At 33.9% G+C, this 13413-nt stretch overlaps 1 protein-coding gene across 1 annotated transcript in view; it reads right to left on the reverse strand.

Moving 5' to 3' along the window:
• LOC150095959 (sentrin-specific protease 6-like) overlaps positions 1 to 13413 on the reverse strand; it is a 452901-nt gene that overhangs the window by 361716 nt on the left and 77772 nt on the right. Inside the window, exons 3-4 of the mRNA XM_090408975.1 lie at positions 9410 to 9502; positions 1988 to 2066 (exon numbers count right to left, since the gene is read on the reverse strand). Coding sequence (XP_090265101.1) covers positions 1988 to 2066; positions 9410 to 9452 — 122 coding nt within the window. The 5' untranslated portion in view covers positions 9453 to 9502. The remainder of the gene's footprint in view (positions 1 to 1987; positions 2067 to 9409; positions 9503 to 13413) is intronic.

Raw genomic sequence — 13413 nt, forward strand, 5'->3', positions numbered from 1 at the left:
TTAAGTAAGGTTCTATTCTATTGAGTATCATCCTATTGTAGATTTTAACTGTGGTTAATAGCAACCAGTAATACCTCTGTAGTTATCCATTCTATTAAGAATGCCCCTTTTTGGGTATAGGGGACAATAAGGCCTTGTTTCCATTTGAAGTATTCCAGTATTTAAAGCTTGATTCATTATGGCAAGGAGATTGAAATGTGTGTTATACCCAGCATTTTTGAAAACTTCTGCTCTGATTCCATCAATCCCTGATGCCATCGATCTCTATAGTATTAGTAGTAAATGAATTTCTAGTATTCTAAATATCAACTGTTTTAATACACACACAAATAATTAAATGGTCATCTAGGAATTACATAAATGAGCTCAATAATATTCTTTCATACTCTGACTCTCAGTTCCATTCAATACTGAGAGATAGCATTAAATACTTTGCAACACAAACTGAACATAGAATTCAGCTAAAAGTTCTGTAGTTTTACTTGTTCCTACAATAGCTTCTCCTTTGCAGCACTTACTTTATTGTTTATGTTCATTCATTAATGTCCTCTCTCAAATTCCTTAGAATACTATAATGAAGGTTAAGAGGCCTCACGTAACTAATTTACCTGCATATCTTCTTTCAGTAAGCAAGTTTCCTTAAACACATATTTCTCTCATTTTTCTGAAGTAGACATGAAGAATAATTGCTCAGACAATGGGAATACATTTAATTGAGCAGTTTCCAACTGCACTTCTAATAAAAGGAACTTGACTGTAGATTCCAGATTGCTCATTGGAACATATATCGTGTGCTTCTAATATATATAAAGGATTGATATATTATGCCATCCTTCAATTATTAATTTCATAGTTACGTATCCTTAGAGAGTAGTTAAAGATGCATATAAAAATTTTCCAAGATTAGAGAACTTAATTCAGCAGTTTATTAGACCTTTCCAGCTCTCCTTCCCTGTTTGCTTACTCTTTTTTCACTTGCATTCCAGTTACCCAGCGAAGCTATTCTGAAAACAACTAGCAAACATGTCCATTACTGAGATTCAAAACGAAACTCAAATGACAAAATAGCTGATGTTACTACAAGTGTTTGACATAGAAACACTACATACAACATTTCTGTGTTATTCCTTAAGGATTACAATATGTAATAAGCAAGTTTATTACTTTTCTTTTAAGTCTCCTTTATTGCATTACCGCTTAACCACATGGTAGCGCTGGTAATACTAAGCATATAAAATTGCATTAATAAATGTAAACACATATTTCTTAAGAGTACTTTATCATATAACAAAACCTATTCCTTATTAATGAAATTTCTCACTCATTATATACAAACTGTAAAAAGCAAACATAAGTGAAACAAATATGTGATATTTTTATACATTGTTTTACAAATAAGTTGTAAATTATCAGAAATATAGAACTGTTAAATTTTAGCAACTGATGAATTCAATTTAAATGAATGCGATGCAAGAATGTGAAATATACTTATATGCTGTATTTGTTATAAGAGCATGAATTTTGAATACGTGATAATGAACATTAATGATTTTTTTTTTCCAAATCAAACTCTTGTAAACTTTGTTATAATGCGAGAATTTGTTATAATGCATTTCTATAATATGTGTTTATAAAAGCATAAAAGTAAAAAAAAACTCAAATACTCTCATGCAGGAAACATATAGGGAATAATTTAATATTAATTTCCATTTATCACTTCAAAAATACAAATAACATTCACAAAATTTTGATTTCTGCTGTGTGTTAATATGATCAGACAAAAAACTAAAAACATCAAAAAAAAAAAAGATGCAAAAAAAATGCTACACATTAATGATCTGGTAACTGTCAACTTTCATTTTTCAATCTATATTAAAAATCTTTCAAACAATTATAATTTGTGTACCCCATGCATGATGCCACACAATTTCTGAACATATAAACAAAAAGAAAAGTATTTTTTGTTGGTTATTTCTTTGTTACTCACCTAGATCGAATTTTCTTGCTTTCTGATTGTGAAATGTCTGTTATCTGAGTGGGATTCTCAGTTCTAAGTCCATTGGTATCTATAATAAATATTTTCTTAAATCAGATGGCTGATTTAAGAATATAACAGAATACTGAACAGTATAACAATGTAATAATTACTATGACAGAAAACAGACTAATACTAGTAAAAAAAATTATATCATTTCTACATATAAGAAGCTGAAAAACCTATAGCAAATCAATGCAGTGTATGGTAAAGAGTGAGTAATTAATCCCCACCTTTTTTCTCCAAAAAATATTTAATTCTCACAGAATATGTCATGGTAGAGGCTGTTCCAGAGAACAAAAGTAGATAGAAAAAGATGAATGGGAGTAATACATACAATGGATGTTGTTTATGGAACTGTAAACAGATGTTGAGTAGCTGTTGCTTGAGTTATTATAGATTTAGCAGAAGAGGGGAAAATTGATGGATGGATGGGTATCAGTTCTCCTAAAGAGCACTTCATGGAAATATCTGCAAAAATGACACAATGCAGAAACTGACTGTCCATAATATAGTGGATGAAGTAAGTCTAAGAAAAAGAGGAGGGAGGAGTTGTACATTAGCTAAACAGTTCTCTTCTGGACAGCATTAAGAGTTTTTAGTTTTTGATGTATCATCCTAAATGTGAGAACAAAATCCCAAAGTTGGGCCGATTTGGGATTTACAGTTAGTAACTGTCCAGACAATTTGCTCTAGAGACCAAAGAAGAAACTTTTCAAGCATTCAGCCATCTGCAGAGATGAATGAAATTCATCCCTATAAGGTGGCTGCATTACGAACATCTTCATTCTTTCCTCTCTTCTTTTTGAATCCTGATGCTAACTTAGGCTCTCTTTGCGGCATCCCTGGACCTCCAGAATGCCTTGAACAGTTTCCCTTCATATTATATTTGAAGCACTGTCTATTGCAGGATGTCTAGAAGCTTTCCACACCCACATATCAGACATTTATTCTGCAAATTCCCATCCTGATCTCCATATTGATGTCCATCCCAGCACATAGGGGTGCATGCCAAGGAGACCCTCTTTCTCCTATTTAATTCAACTATATCATTGATGAATTTCTTTGCTCTCTATGAAGCCATATTGGCTACTCTCTTGACACAACCACTCGTAATGCTATGGCATTTATTGATGATCTTATAGTCATAGCCACTACTAGAGAAGGCTTACAGGAACTCCTCAACCAAGCAGTTGACTTCTTTCATGTTTGAGGCCTCAACATCAATGTGACAAAGTTCTGTATGCTTGCTCTTAACCACCCCTCAGGTAGATAAGAAATTGAAAGTTGAGAACTTTGAGTCCTTTCACAGCATGTCTTTATATTCTATTCTTGTTCTGGAGGAGCAGAGATACCTTGATGTTCTCTTCTCTCAAACAGGCTGTTCCTCTTTCCACAATAATAAGTTCAGTTTAATCCTTTATCCAAGTGTGAGCAAACAAAGTTTGCACCTGAAAGTATCTTCAGGATACTTTCAGGTATTTCAGTACTGTGTTGTACTCCACCTTTGCAACGATTTGCCTGGTGTTGTACTACCTTACCTGGGGTAAGATAGTACAACACCAGGCAAATCGTTGCAAAGGTGGAGAAAGCTCGTATCACTCCTTCAGTATCTCCCATAATGCAAAGCACATCTCCTTGCGGATATGTGTAATGCTATGCATTAAGGTAAGGGCCACTACCCATACCGGTTTCGACCTTTATTGAGGTCCCGTCAGTGGGAGCCACGCCCAGTAGTGGAAACACCAAAGCAGAAGCAATGAGAGGTCATCCCAACCTACAGGAGTTGCCAAAGGGTGTACAACCTTATTATTAAATTACTCTGAATTCAGAGAAAGATGTTGAGAGTTTATTTTTCACTTGGTTAGACTATAATAAGGGAGATAAGGAAGATACTGAGAAGAGGAGTGATGAGACCTTTCTCCACCTTTGCAACGAGTTGCCTAGTGTTGTACTACCTTACCCCAGGCCTGAAGATACTTTCAGGTGCAAACTTTGTTTGCTCACACTTGGAAAAAGGATTAAACTAAACTTATTATAGTCTAACCAAGTGAAAAATAAACTCTCAACATCTTTCTCTGAATCCGGAGTAATTTAATAATAAGGTTGTACATCCTTTGGCAACTCCTATAGGTTGGGATGACCTCTCATTGCTTCTGCCTTGGTGTTTCCACTACTGGGCCTGGCTCCCACTGGCGAGACCTCAATAAATGTCGAAACCGGTATGGGTAGTGGCCCTTGCCTTAATGCATAGCATTACACATATCCACAAGGAGATGTGCTTTGCATTATGGGAGATACTGAGATAGGAGTGCTGAGAGCTTTTTCCACCTTTGCAATGAATTGCCTGGTGTTGTACCTTACCCTAGTCGTGAAGATACTTTCAGGCGCAAACTTTGTTTGCTCACACTTGGATAAAGGATTAAACTAAACTTATTATAGTCTAACCAAGTGAAAAATAAACTCTCAACCTCTTTCCACCAACCCTCTTTTTTCTGAAAAGTCTCGCTTAAATCTCAACAGAGGCTCTTCATTCTGAATTATTTTCTTCTTTCTAGACTATCATAGGTTAGATCTAGATAAAGTCTCTCTCAGCACTGTCCCAGATGGATGTAGCAGTTCACTTGGCAGCACATTCATTGTTACGCTTGCCTCACAATATGTTAGTATTTTACTAAACCCCACCTATGTACTAACCATTGCAATGGTTAGTACCTAGGTTAAGTCTATCCAGATTAAAAAAATTTTCACTTTCCACTTCAGAATTATGACTTGCTTCTAGGAATCAAGGATGATTATTGACATACCTCTGAACGAGTGCTTGATAGGAGGATGCCAATTACTACTGCCTTAACTGAACAAAGGAGATGGGCTTTAATATTGCACCATTCACTTGACAGAGCTGCATTATAAGAATATAAATATGTTCCCTCTGAACACCAATGGATCAAAGATGGGACTTGCTTCCTGCTTGAATTTGAATATAAAACCCCTTTTTTACACTTTTCAGGGGAATGATGGAAAAAAGTGCAAATAGCAGGAAAGTGTAAATAGCAGGAAATGTAAAAAAACATTAAAAAAAGGAATTGATGAATTAATAAAAGATGACTTACTGCTAGTATGTGAGTCTACATACTAGATTACAAAATTTAATAACTGAAAATAAATGAATTTACAATGTACTTACATTTATCTATTTAAAAAAACCTTTAACTGTTGTTTGTTTTGGCTTTTCGTTTTTTTTTTTTTTTTTTTTGACTTAGCGCCAGATTGCTTTGCATCGAGTTCAATGCTTGACCTTTTTTTTACTATCGTGTTCGATGTGGACACGGAGAGTCCAAGATCTCATGCTAAATGCACACGTGTTCCGGCATGCCAATTTACACGTCACAGAATTGCCATCTTTTCTTCTACCAAAATACATTTTTTGTCTTTTTTCTCAATGTTACTAACATGGATAATCCACCACCGCAACTTGAAAGCAACTTTCACACGCTAAATTATGTTGCAGAAATTCTGCAATATCAATTCGTACTGTGATTGAAAAATCACGGTATCGCTCATCACTACAGTACTGCTGCATGCGTGCAAGTCACCATGATGGTGGAAACGAAACTACAGCCGAAAGCAACGCCACCTGAGAACAGAAATGTGCAGATTTCTGCTGAAATCGATTCGAAAATCGGTATTGCCACCGAGAAAAAAAACACAAATCATGGGAAATAACGTCCACATCAAGTTGTTAATGGCGGGAAAACAATACATCGTGAGAATAGGCCTTAAGATGAGACCAACAGAAAATGACGTAAATGGCAGGAAAACTTAAATCGGGAACGTAAAAACGAGGTTTTACTGTATATAGATTTATATTACGAGAATCAATGCTCTGCTGAATGGAGCTCATACAAGAAGGAAAAAAGTGATGACAAGAACTGCAGAGCAGACTCTCAGAGCATAGAAACTTTTGCTCATGTTACTCAATGTTATTGCACGTGAGGTATGTGTAAGAAGAAACAATGCAATAGTGAAGATTACAGATAATGGTTGAAGAACAAAGGCTGGATAAAACCAGTAGAATCTGACTATAGGACAAACACTGGATTGAGGAAGCCTGACCTTATAGTAAAGAGAGGAGAAGAGTTGGATGTTATCAAAATACAAGCTGCAGGTACTGGGATGATCACTCACCATCTTCCATCACGAGGAAGTGATGGAGTTCATACAACTCAAGGAAAAAAAGTGATGACAAGAACTGCAGAGTAGACTCTCAGAGCATAGAAACTTTTGCTCATGTTACTCAATGATATTGCACGTGAGGTATGTGTAAGAAGAAACAATGCAATAGTGAAGATTACAGAAAATAGGTTGAAGAACAAAGGCTGGATAAAACCAGTAGAATCTGACTATAGGACAAACACTGGATTGAGGAAGCCTGACCTTATAGTAAAGAGAGGAGAAGAGTTGGTTGTTATCGACATACAAGCTGCAGGTACTAGGATGACCGCTCACCATCCTCCATCATGAGAAAGCTGCCTATCATGCTGAAATCCATGACTGCATGGCTACTTCAGGAAGAATATATAATTAAAATTTACCTTTGCAACAGTATCCTGTGTATGGTATCAGCAAAGTTATATGGACTTACTAAGCTTTGGACTCTCTTGGGATGATTTCAAGATCCTCTATTTTCGTTTCTTGTAGGATACACTGGCAGCATGGAGGACTTTTAAAGGATGACTTCTTGAATCCCCAGGTCTAGAGTTGGATGGCACATGATATTGTTGGGACTTGGTTTCTTCTGGTCCTAGATGTGGATCATAGTATATAGCACTATTTTCAGTGTTAAGTTAGAAAAATTAAAATAAAAATTCTCCATTAAGCAAGAGGATGGTCTTACACCAGATAAAATTCCTCTTCAATCTAAAGACATCCACATATCTCCATGCCTACAATGGGATTTTAATGCATCACAACAGCCCAACACATCTAATCCATTCAGAGTTTAAGGATGAACAACAACCTCCTTTTACTTAGGATATAAGCCAGGATAATTTTAATGAAATGGAATATAACGTAGGTTCCTTTTAAATACTAAATCACATTTCCTTTTACAAATGTATTATTCCAATAATGAAAAAGGAAAGGCAACCTCTAAAATGAAATGTGCACTAACACAGTCATAAAATAAAATTGAATTTTCTTTTAAATGCTCACTGAGATCATTTTTATACTTGCAGTCTTACATTAAAAATATCTTGCAAAATAATTTGTATTCTAAAGTACAGAACTGGAAGTCTTCAAATTGGATTAAGATATTAAATGGAGAGTATTATGAATCCATCCATATATTATATATTATAGCAAAAAAAAAATAATAATAATAAATAAATAAATAAAATAAATATATATATATATTATTATCATTCCGTGACACCTCCAAGGAGTCCAAAGACTCATCGAGGGAGGACACCTACTCTACAACTCTGTCTCCACCACTATATCAAACCTCTACTACCATCATCATCTACATCAATGCCTACTGCTCACCACCACTCGTATTTTTTGTATGTAAATTGCATGTGTTCTAAAGGGCCAATTTTCTATATACAGGATGAAAAATCTGAGTTTCCAGGAGAAAATACCCTGCTATCTCTATATGAGATCAGCTAACTCACCTTCAATTGAAAAATCCATATAAAGACTCCTCCTGTCATGATGGGAGGAATCTTTATATGGTATTAAACAGTTTTTGCTCTCTCTATATCTGCCTGGTCTCTCATGAGAACCAACAGTTCAAAATAGCTGTAAGGCCAATATAAACTAATTTAAGCACTAATAAAAGGCATACATATACAGGCTACTGGGCACAGCTTTTGTCTTTTAATAGTACAAGCCAAGGCAACTCTGATGCTAAAAGTTATATTTTCATAAAATCTGGTAGATTTCGAAATCATTCTATATTTGGTTATAAAATACAGGTAACCCTCGTATAATGCGGATGTTAGGTTCCACAAAAATGCCGCGTTATGCGAGACTTATATCACATAGAAAAAGTAGGGTTATGTTCCAAAATTGTTTTCTTTTTTTATTATATAAACAATGACATATCCAATAAAAATATATTTTTATTTAATTCAGGTAATTCATGTAAGTTAAGAAAACATAAACTATGAAACAAATACATAGTACAAAATTATAAAAATTACAAAATGTACGTAAACTTCATTGCACATAATGCATAAATGTTTTAGGCAAAATAAAATAAAGTGCATATTTTAATCATCAGCACTGTCTTCAAAAATAACAATTCGTAGATGTTCTTTATTTACGAGTGGCCAGATGTCGTCATCACTTGAAATTTCTTGGGCATCATTTGTATAATTCTCATTGCATACTTAGGCTGACTTAGTTTTCAAGAAGTCAGTAATAAGACTTTGCTTACCACCATGCGACAATTTTTTTTATTAAGTTCATAATATGGAGCTAACAAATATCCAATTGGCTTGTGAATTTTCCGGAGCACTCCATTGAGGGATTATTATGCGTAAAATAACTTCCTAACTTTCTTACCAAGTCCCATCCTTCTGCTAATTTCTTTAAACTGAATTCTTTAACGGATTCATCACAATCAGAATCTTCAACAGAACTTTCCCCGTCCTTTGGTTCGACGTCACCTATTAACTGTACCAGTTCCTCCTAATTTAATCTCTATTTCCCTGTTTTCATCCATATCGCAAAAGCCCTCTAAGTGGCATTACTATAAAAATATAATTTTTACATAAAGTATCACATATTGTATGTAACTAACCAGAAAATAAAGTGCTCAGCTTGAGATTAACACACTTATGATTTTTAACCTGCTTTTCCGGCAGAAAACGAAGACAATGTTCAACAATAAACACTTTCTAGGGTAAACAATTGACGTACATGAGTGATAAAGGGTATTTCACTAATATATATTCACTACTTATAACTACATGCACGATACGAGCTGAAGCAAATTTAACGAAGATAAAATTTGATTTTTAAGTCAAGCGGTGAAAAATATGAGAAGATAAAGGACAACTATAATTTGCAGACAGTGTTATATCGAAGTCGCGTTGTATAAGTACCACGTTGAACAATGGTTACTACAATTTGCAAACCGCGTTGTATAAGTACCACGTTATACGGGGGTTACCTGTATGAACAGATCCAATACCTTCTATATTACTCATTTGTTTTCATTTCCTTGTTGCAGATTTCTATCAATACATAACCAATATCCTGCTATTTTTCAGGATATATTAATATATCAGTAATGTTTAAGTGTTTATTTATCCAATTTTGCACCAGTGCAAAATTAATGTAAGAGTAAAATTTCATTAAAATCACCTGATCCAGGAGTCCTAACTGCAGTGTCTAATGTTTTTTCCATGCCAGATGTTATCTTGCTGCACACAAACTATGCTCCGAAGTGGCTGGATTCTTAAAAAAAAATAATAAAGATCTTTTACTAATGCAAAAACGACATTACAGGATTACAAGAACATATACACATTTTAAGGAAAGAAAGTACCTATTACAAATTTCAAAAAGATATTTGATGAGCACAGAAGCAAGACTTGGTGGGTAACTTTGAAATATCACAGCGTTCAATTCAAGAACACCATATTTGCTATTTGCCCTGTGAATATCATGATACAGAATCATGAAATGGTATCTGTGATCATTTTTGACCTTTATTTGAAGTCATAGTGATAGCTAAACATGGAGAGATAATGACATTATCTGAATTACTGAAGTCATTTCTGAGAGGCCTGCTGTATATATCACAATACTAGGAGAGGTGGGGGGGGGGGGGGTAAAATAATTTTAAGACAAGCCTTTATAAACTCAGTGAGTTATACAAGCTCATCCAGAGCAGGATTTTATAAACATCCATGCCCAGAGTGGGATTCAAAGCCATGATTTGTTAGTTGGAGAATGGGTATGCTATTCACTCGGCCAAACAGGCCAGCTACAAAGTTTTGTATATTTTTTTGTGCCCTTCAGGAAAGCAAACCATTACAGACAATAAGTCAACTGTATTAATGGGATGGAATGTTATCTCACCTAAACCAAACAATGATGTCCACAAGACGTGCAACCCTGTCCACCTCTGTTTACAAATTATTCACAAGAGTTTGAAATTTAGGATCCACAGATGGGATACTTCCTACTCACTTGAAGTGGAGAAGTATCTCTGCACATGGGGTTGTTTTTATTCATTTCATGTAAGTCATATGGCCCAAGTTTTTCTTATAAATTTTTTAGTATTAACATTATCTCCAAGCCTCCATGGAATCTGAAGATTCATTGCATGAGGACAAACACTCACACACCATAACAACTATCATACCTTGGCCTTTAAGACATTCACCACCCACCTAATCCAGCAATGTATTCCACTCATTCAGCACCCACCATGCAAAAATATCTTTTAACTTCCTTACTGACATGACCATCTGAAGCAATGACCTCTTTCTAGCATCATCTTATGCATAATTCACCTGAGACAGTCTTCTACACGCTCTCCTATGCTTCCTTACTGCAAAATATAACCGATCTATGCATAAAAATCCAAATGAAGCCTAGTTAGTGCCTTATACAATAGAACTATCACCTCGTTATCCATACATGTCAGCATTCTTTGCATTATAGTATCAATTTTCTACCATCAAGATTTCCAAATACTTTGTCTCCACCTCCTGAAGTAAAGTTCCTCCAATACAATAAATCCCCAATCAATCTTCTATGGCCAACATGAAAATGTAAAATCACAAAACCATTTCACTTATGTTAGTTTTTACAGTACTAATGAAAATTAGTACTGTAAAAACTAGTACTGAGTGAAAATTTCATAAGTTTAAGTTTCATATATATATATATATAAAAATACAATATAAAAAATGGCAATACAAAAAGTAACAATATATTTAAGTTTCCTATTTGCTTACAGTAGTACTACAATCCTTAGGTATTGCACAGAAATAATATTGCATGTAAAATTATTCTTTGTTTGTTTATAGTAGTGTTCTTGTGCCATACATTATTATAACATGTAAGTGATGTAGTAATGGCAGCCATTTTGTTACTTGAGTTTTGCTTTGAATCCTGGTAATGGACACGCACATTAGTTGTTTACAACCACTGTCGCTGAGGTGACAAGAATACCAAGAAGAGGAGATCTGGAAAGGAAGAAACTGCCAAGTTAAGTTCTGTGATCTCAGTAAAGTTTTTGTACTCATCTTTATCTACTCTCCAAGGAGGAACTATGAAGTTAATACTGAAATACGGTATAATGTATTAAAGCAAGCCTTTGTACATTAATGGGAATGTTATGTGCTTAATTGAAAAACAAGTGATATATGTTCCAAGAGCAAGATGGAATCTGCAGCAAAGTCCCCTTTATTTGAAGTGCCTCTGTAACAAATGTATGCCTATAGTCCAAGCAATTACCCTTCATACACCCTTTTCTTTCAAAATGAAGTGTTTAAGGAAACTTGCTTATCAGAAGAACATACATGAAGGTATTTTAGTTGTTTGGTTTATTGGCACAAGGACAGCAAAGGTTACAACAGTATGCAAGGTATTAATAAACTGTCAGAAAGAAATTAGTAAACAATACTGGTCATCATCATGCATATCAAGGATTTAGGCCTAGCATGGCCTGTTCCGGCCTTAGAAGTCGTTGAATCGTTTAAGAGGACGTCCTAGTTTTGTTTTTCCTAATGGCTTGTACTTTAAGGCTTGTTTTGGTAATCTTTCTGTTTTCATTCTTTGAATGTGTTCCATCCATTTATGTTTATTAATTTTTTCTATTACTGGTTCTTGGTTTAATTCTTTCATAATTTCTTCATTTCTTTTGTGATCAAATAGGGTATACTTTGCAGTTTTTCTCATAAACTTCATTTCTGCTGTTGTTAATCTTTGTTTGACTTTTTGTTTTATTGTCCAGATTTCGCTTCCATACATTAAGACTGGTAGGGCTAATGTATTGTATACTTTTAGTCTGGTTTGTTTTTGAACTAGGTTTGGTTTAAATATAGAGTTAATTACACCTGTTATTTTTAAATATTTTGCAATTTTTACATTTATATCTTTTTCATTTTCATATGTGATCATACATCCTAGGTAGTTAAATGAATTCACCTGTTCTAAGATCTTGTTATCTATTACTATTTTAGTTCTTGCTGGATCTTGTCCTTTAAAGGCCATAGTTTTTGATTTTTCTGTTGATATTATCATACCATAATCTTTGGATATCTCATTTAGCTCTAAAATAGCTTTCTGTAGTTTATCTTCAGAATTTGTAATTATTATTTGGTCGTCGGCAAAGAGGAGAGTGTTTAAGTTTACTGTAGGAGAAAGTTTAATTCCTTCATGTAAATTTTTATTCCATTTTATTATTATTTCATTTAAGTAGATATTAAAAAGAGTTGCTGAGAGGGGACATCCCTGTTGGATCCCTTGGTTTATCTCTCTCGTATATGATAGCTCGTGATTTAATCTTATTTGTATTTGATTATTTTCATATATACTTGTGATAGCTTTTAGGATATTATTTGGTATTTGTCTTTCTTTTAATATGTTAAATAATGTTTCTTTTAACTTTGTCAAATGCTTTTTCAAAGTCAATAAATGCAATATGTATTTCTAAATTGTATTCTCTTCTTTTCTCTATTATTAATTTTAGGCAAAAGGCCGGGTCTATACATGATTGTCCTTTTCTAAATCCATTCTGTACTTCTAGAATAAAGTTTTCGGAATATTTCATTAGTTTGTTATTTAAGATTCTGCTATATATTTTGTAACAGGAATTTAGTATACTGATACCTCTATAGTTTTTAGGGTCATCTCTATTACCTTTCTTGAAGATAGGAATCACAATTGCTTTTTTCTATTCTATTGGGGGGATACCAGTTGAGTAAATTTTATTTAAAAATAATAGGAGTCTTTCTTTGAATCTTGTTCCTGCATATTTATATAGTTCTGAACCTAGTTTATCTTCTCCAGGTGATTTTCCGTTTCTTGTTTCTATCAGGCTGATTTCTAATTCTTCTTTAGTTATTTCCTTTTCATTAATTGTTTGCCAGTTGTCTTTTTTTAAAATATTTGTCTGTCCACAATTCTGTGTAGTAATTTAGAAATTCTTCTAATTTCAATTCAGTGTTTAATTTTATGTTTTCTTTGGTATCTGCATTTAAGTGTTTAAAAATTTTATATACATTGGGTCTTATTTTATATAAATCATGTTCTAAATTAGAAACAAATTTGTTCCATGATTCTCTATGTCTTTTTCTGACTTCTCTTTTAGCTATGGCTCTTATTCTTTTATATTCTATTTCTTCTAATCT

This window comes from Typopeltis vanoorti, chromosome 19, assembly GCF_054136105.1.
Source record: "Typopeltis vanoorti isolate ZY-2024b chromosome 19, IOZ_Tvanoo_1.0, whole genome shotgun sequence".
Lineage (NCBI taxonomy): Eukaryota > Metazoa > Arthropoda > Arachnida > Uropygi > Thelyphonidae > Typopeltis > Typopeltis vanoorti.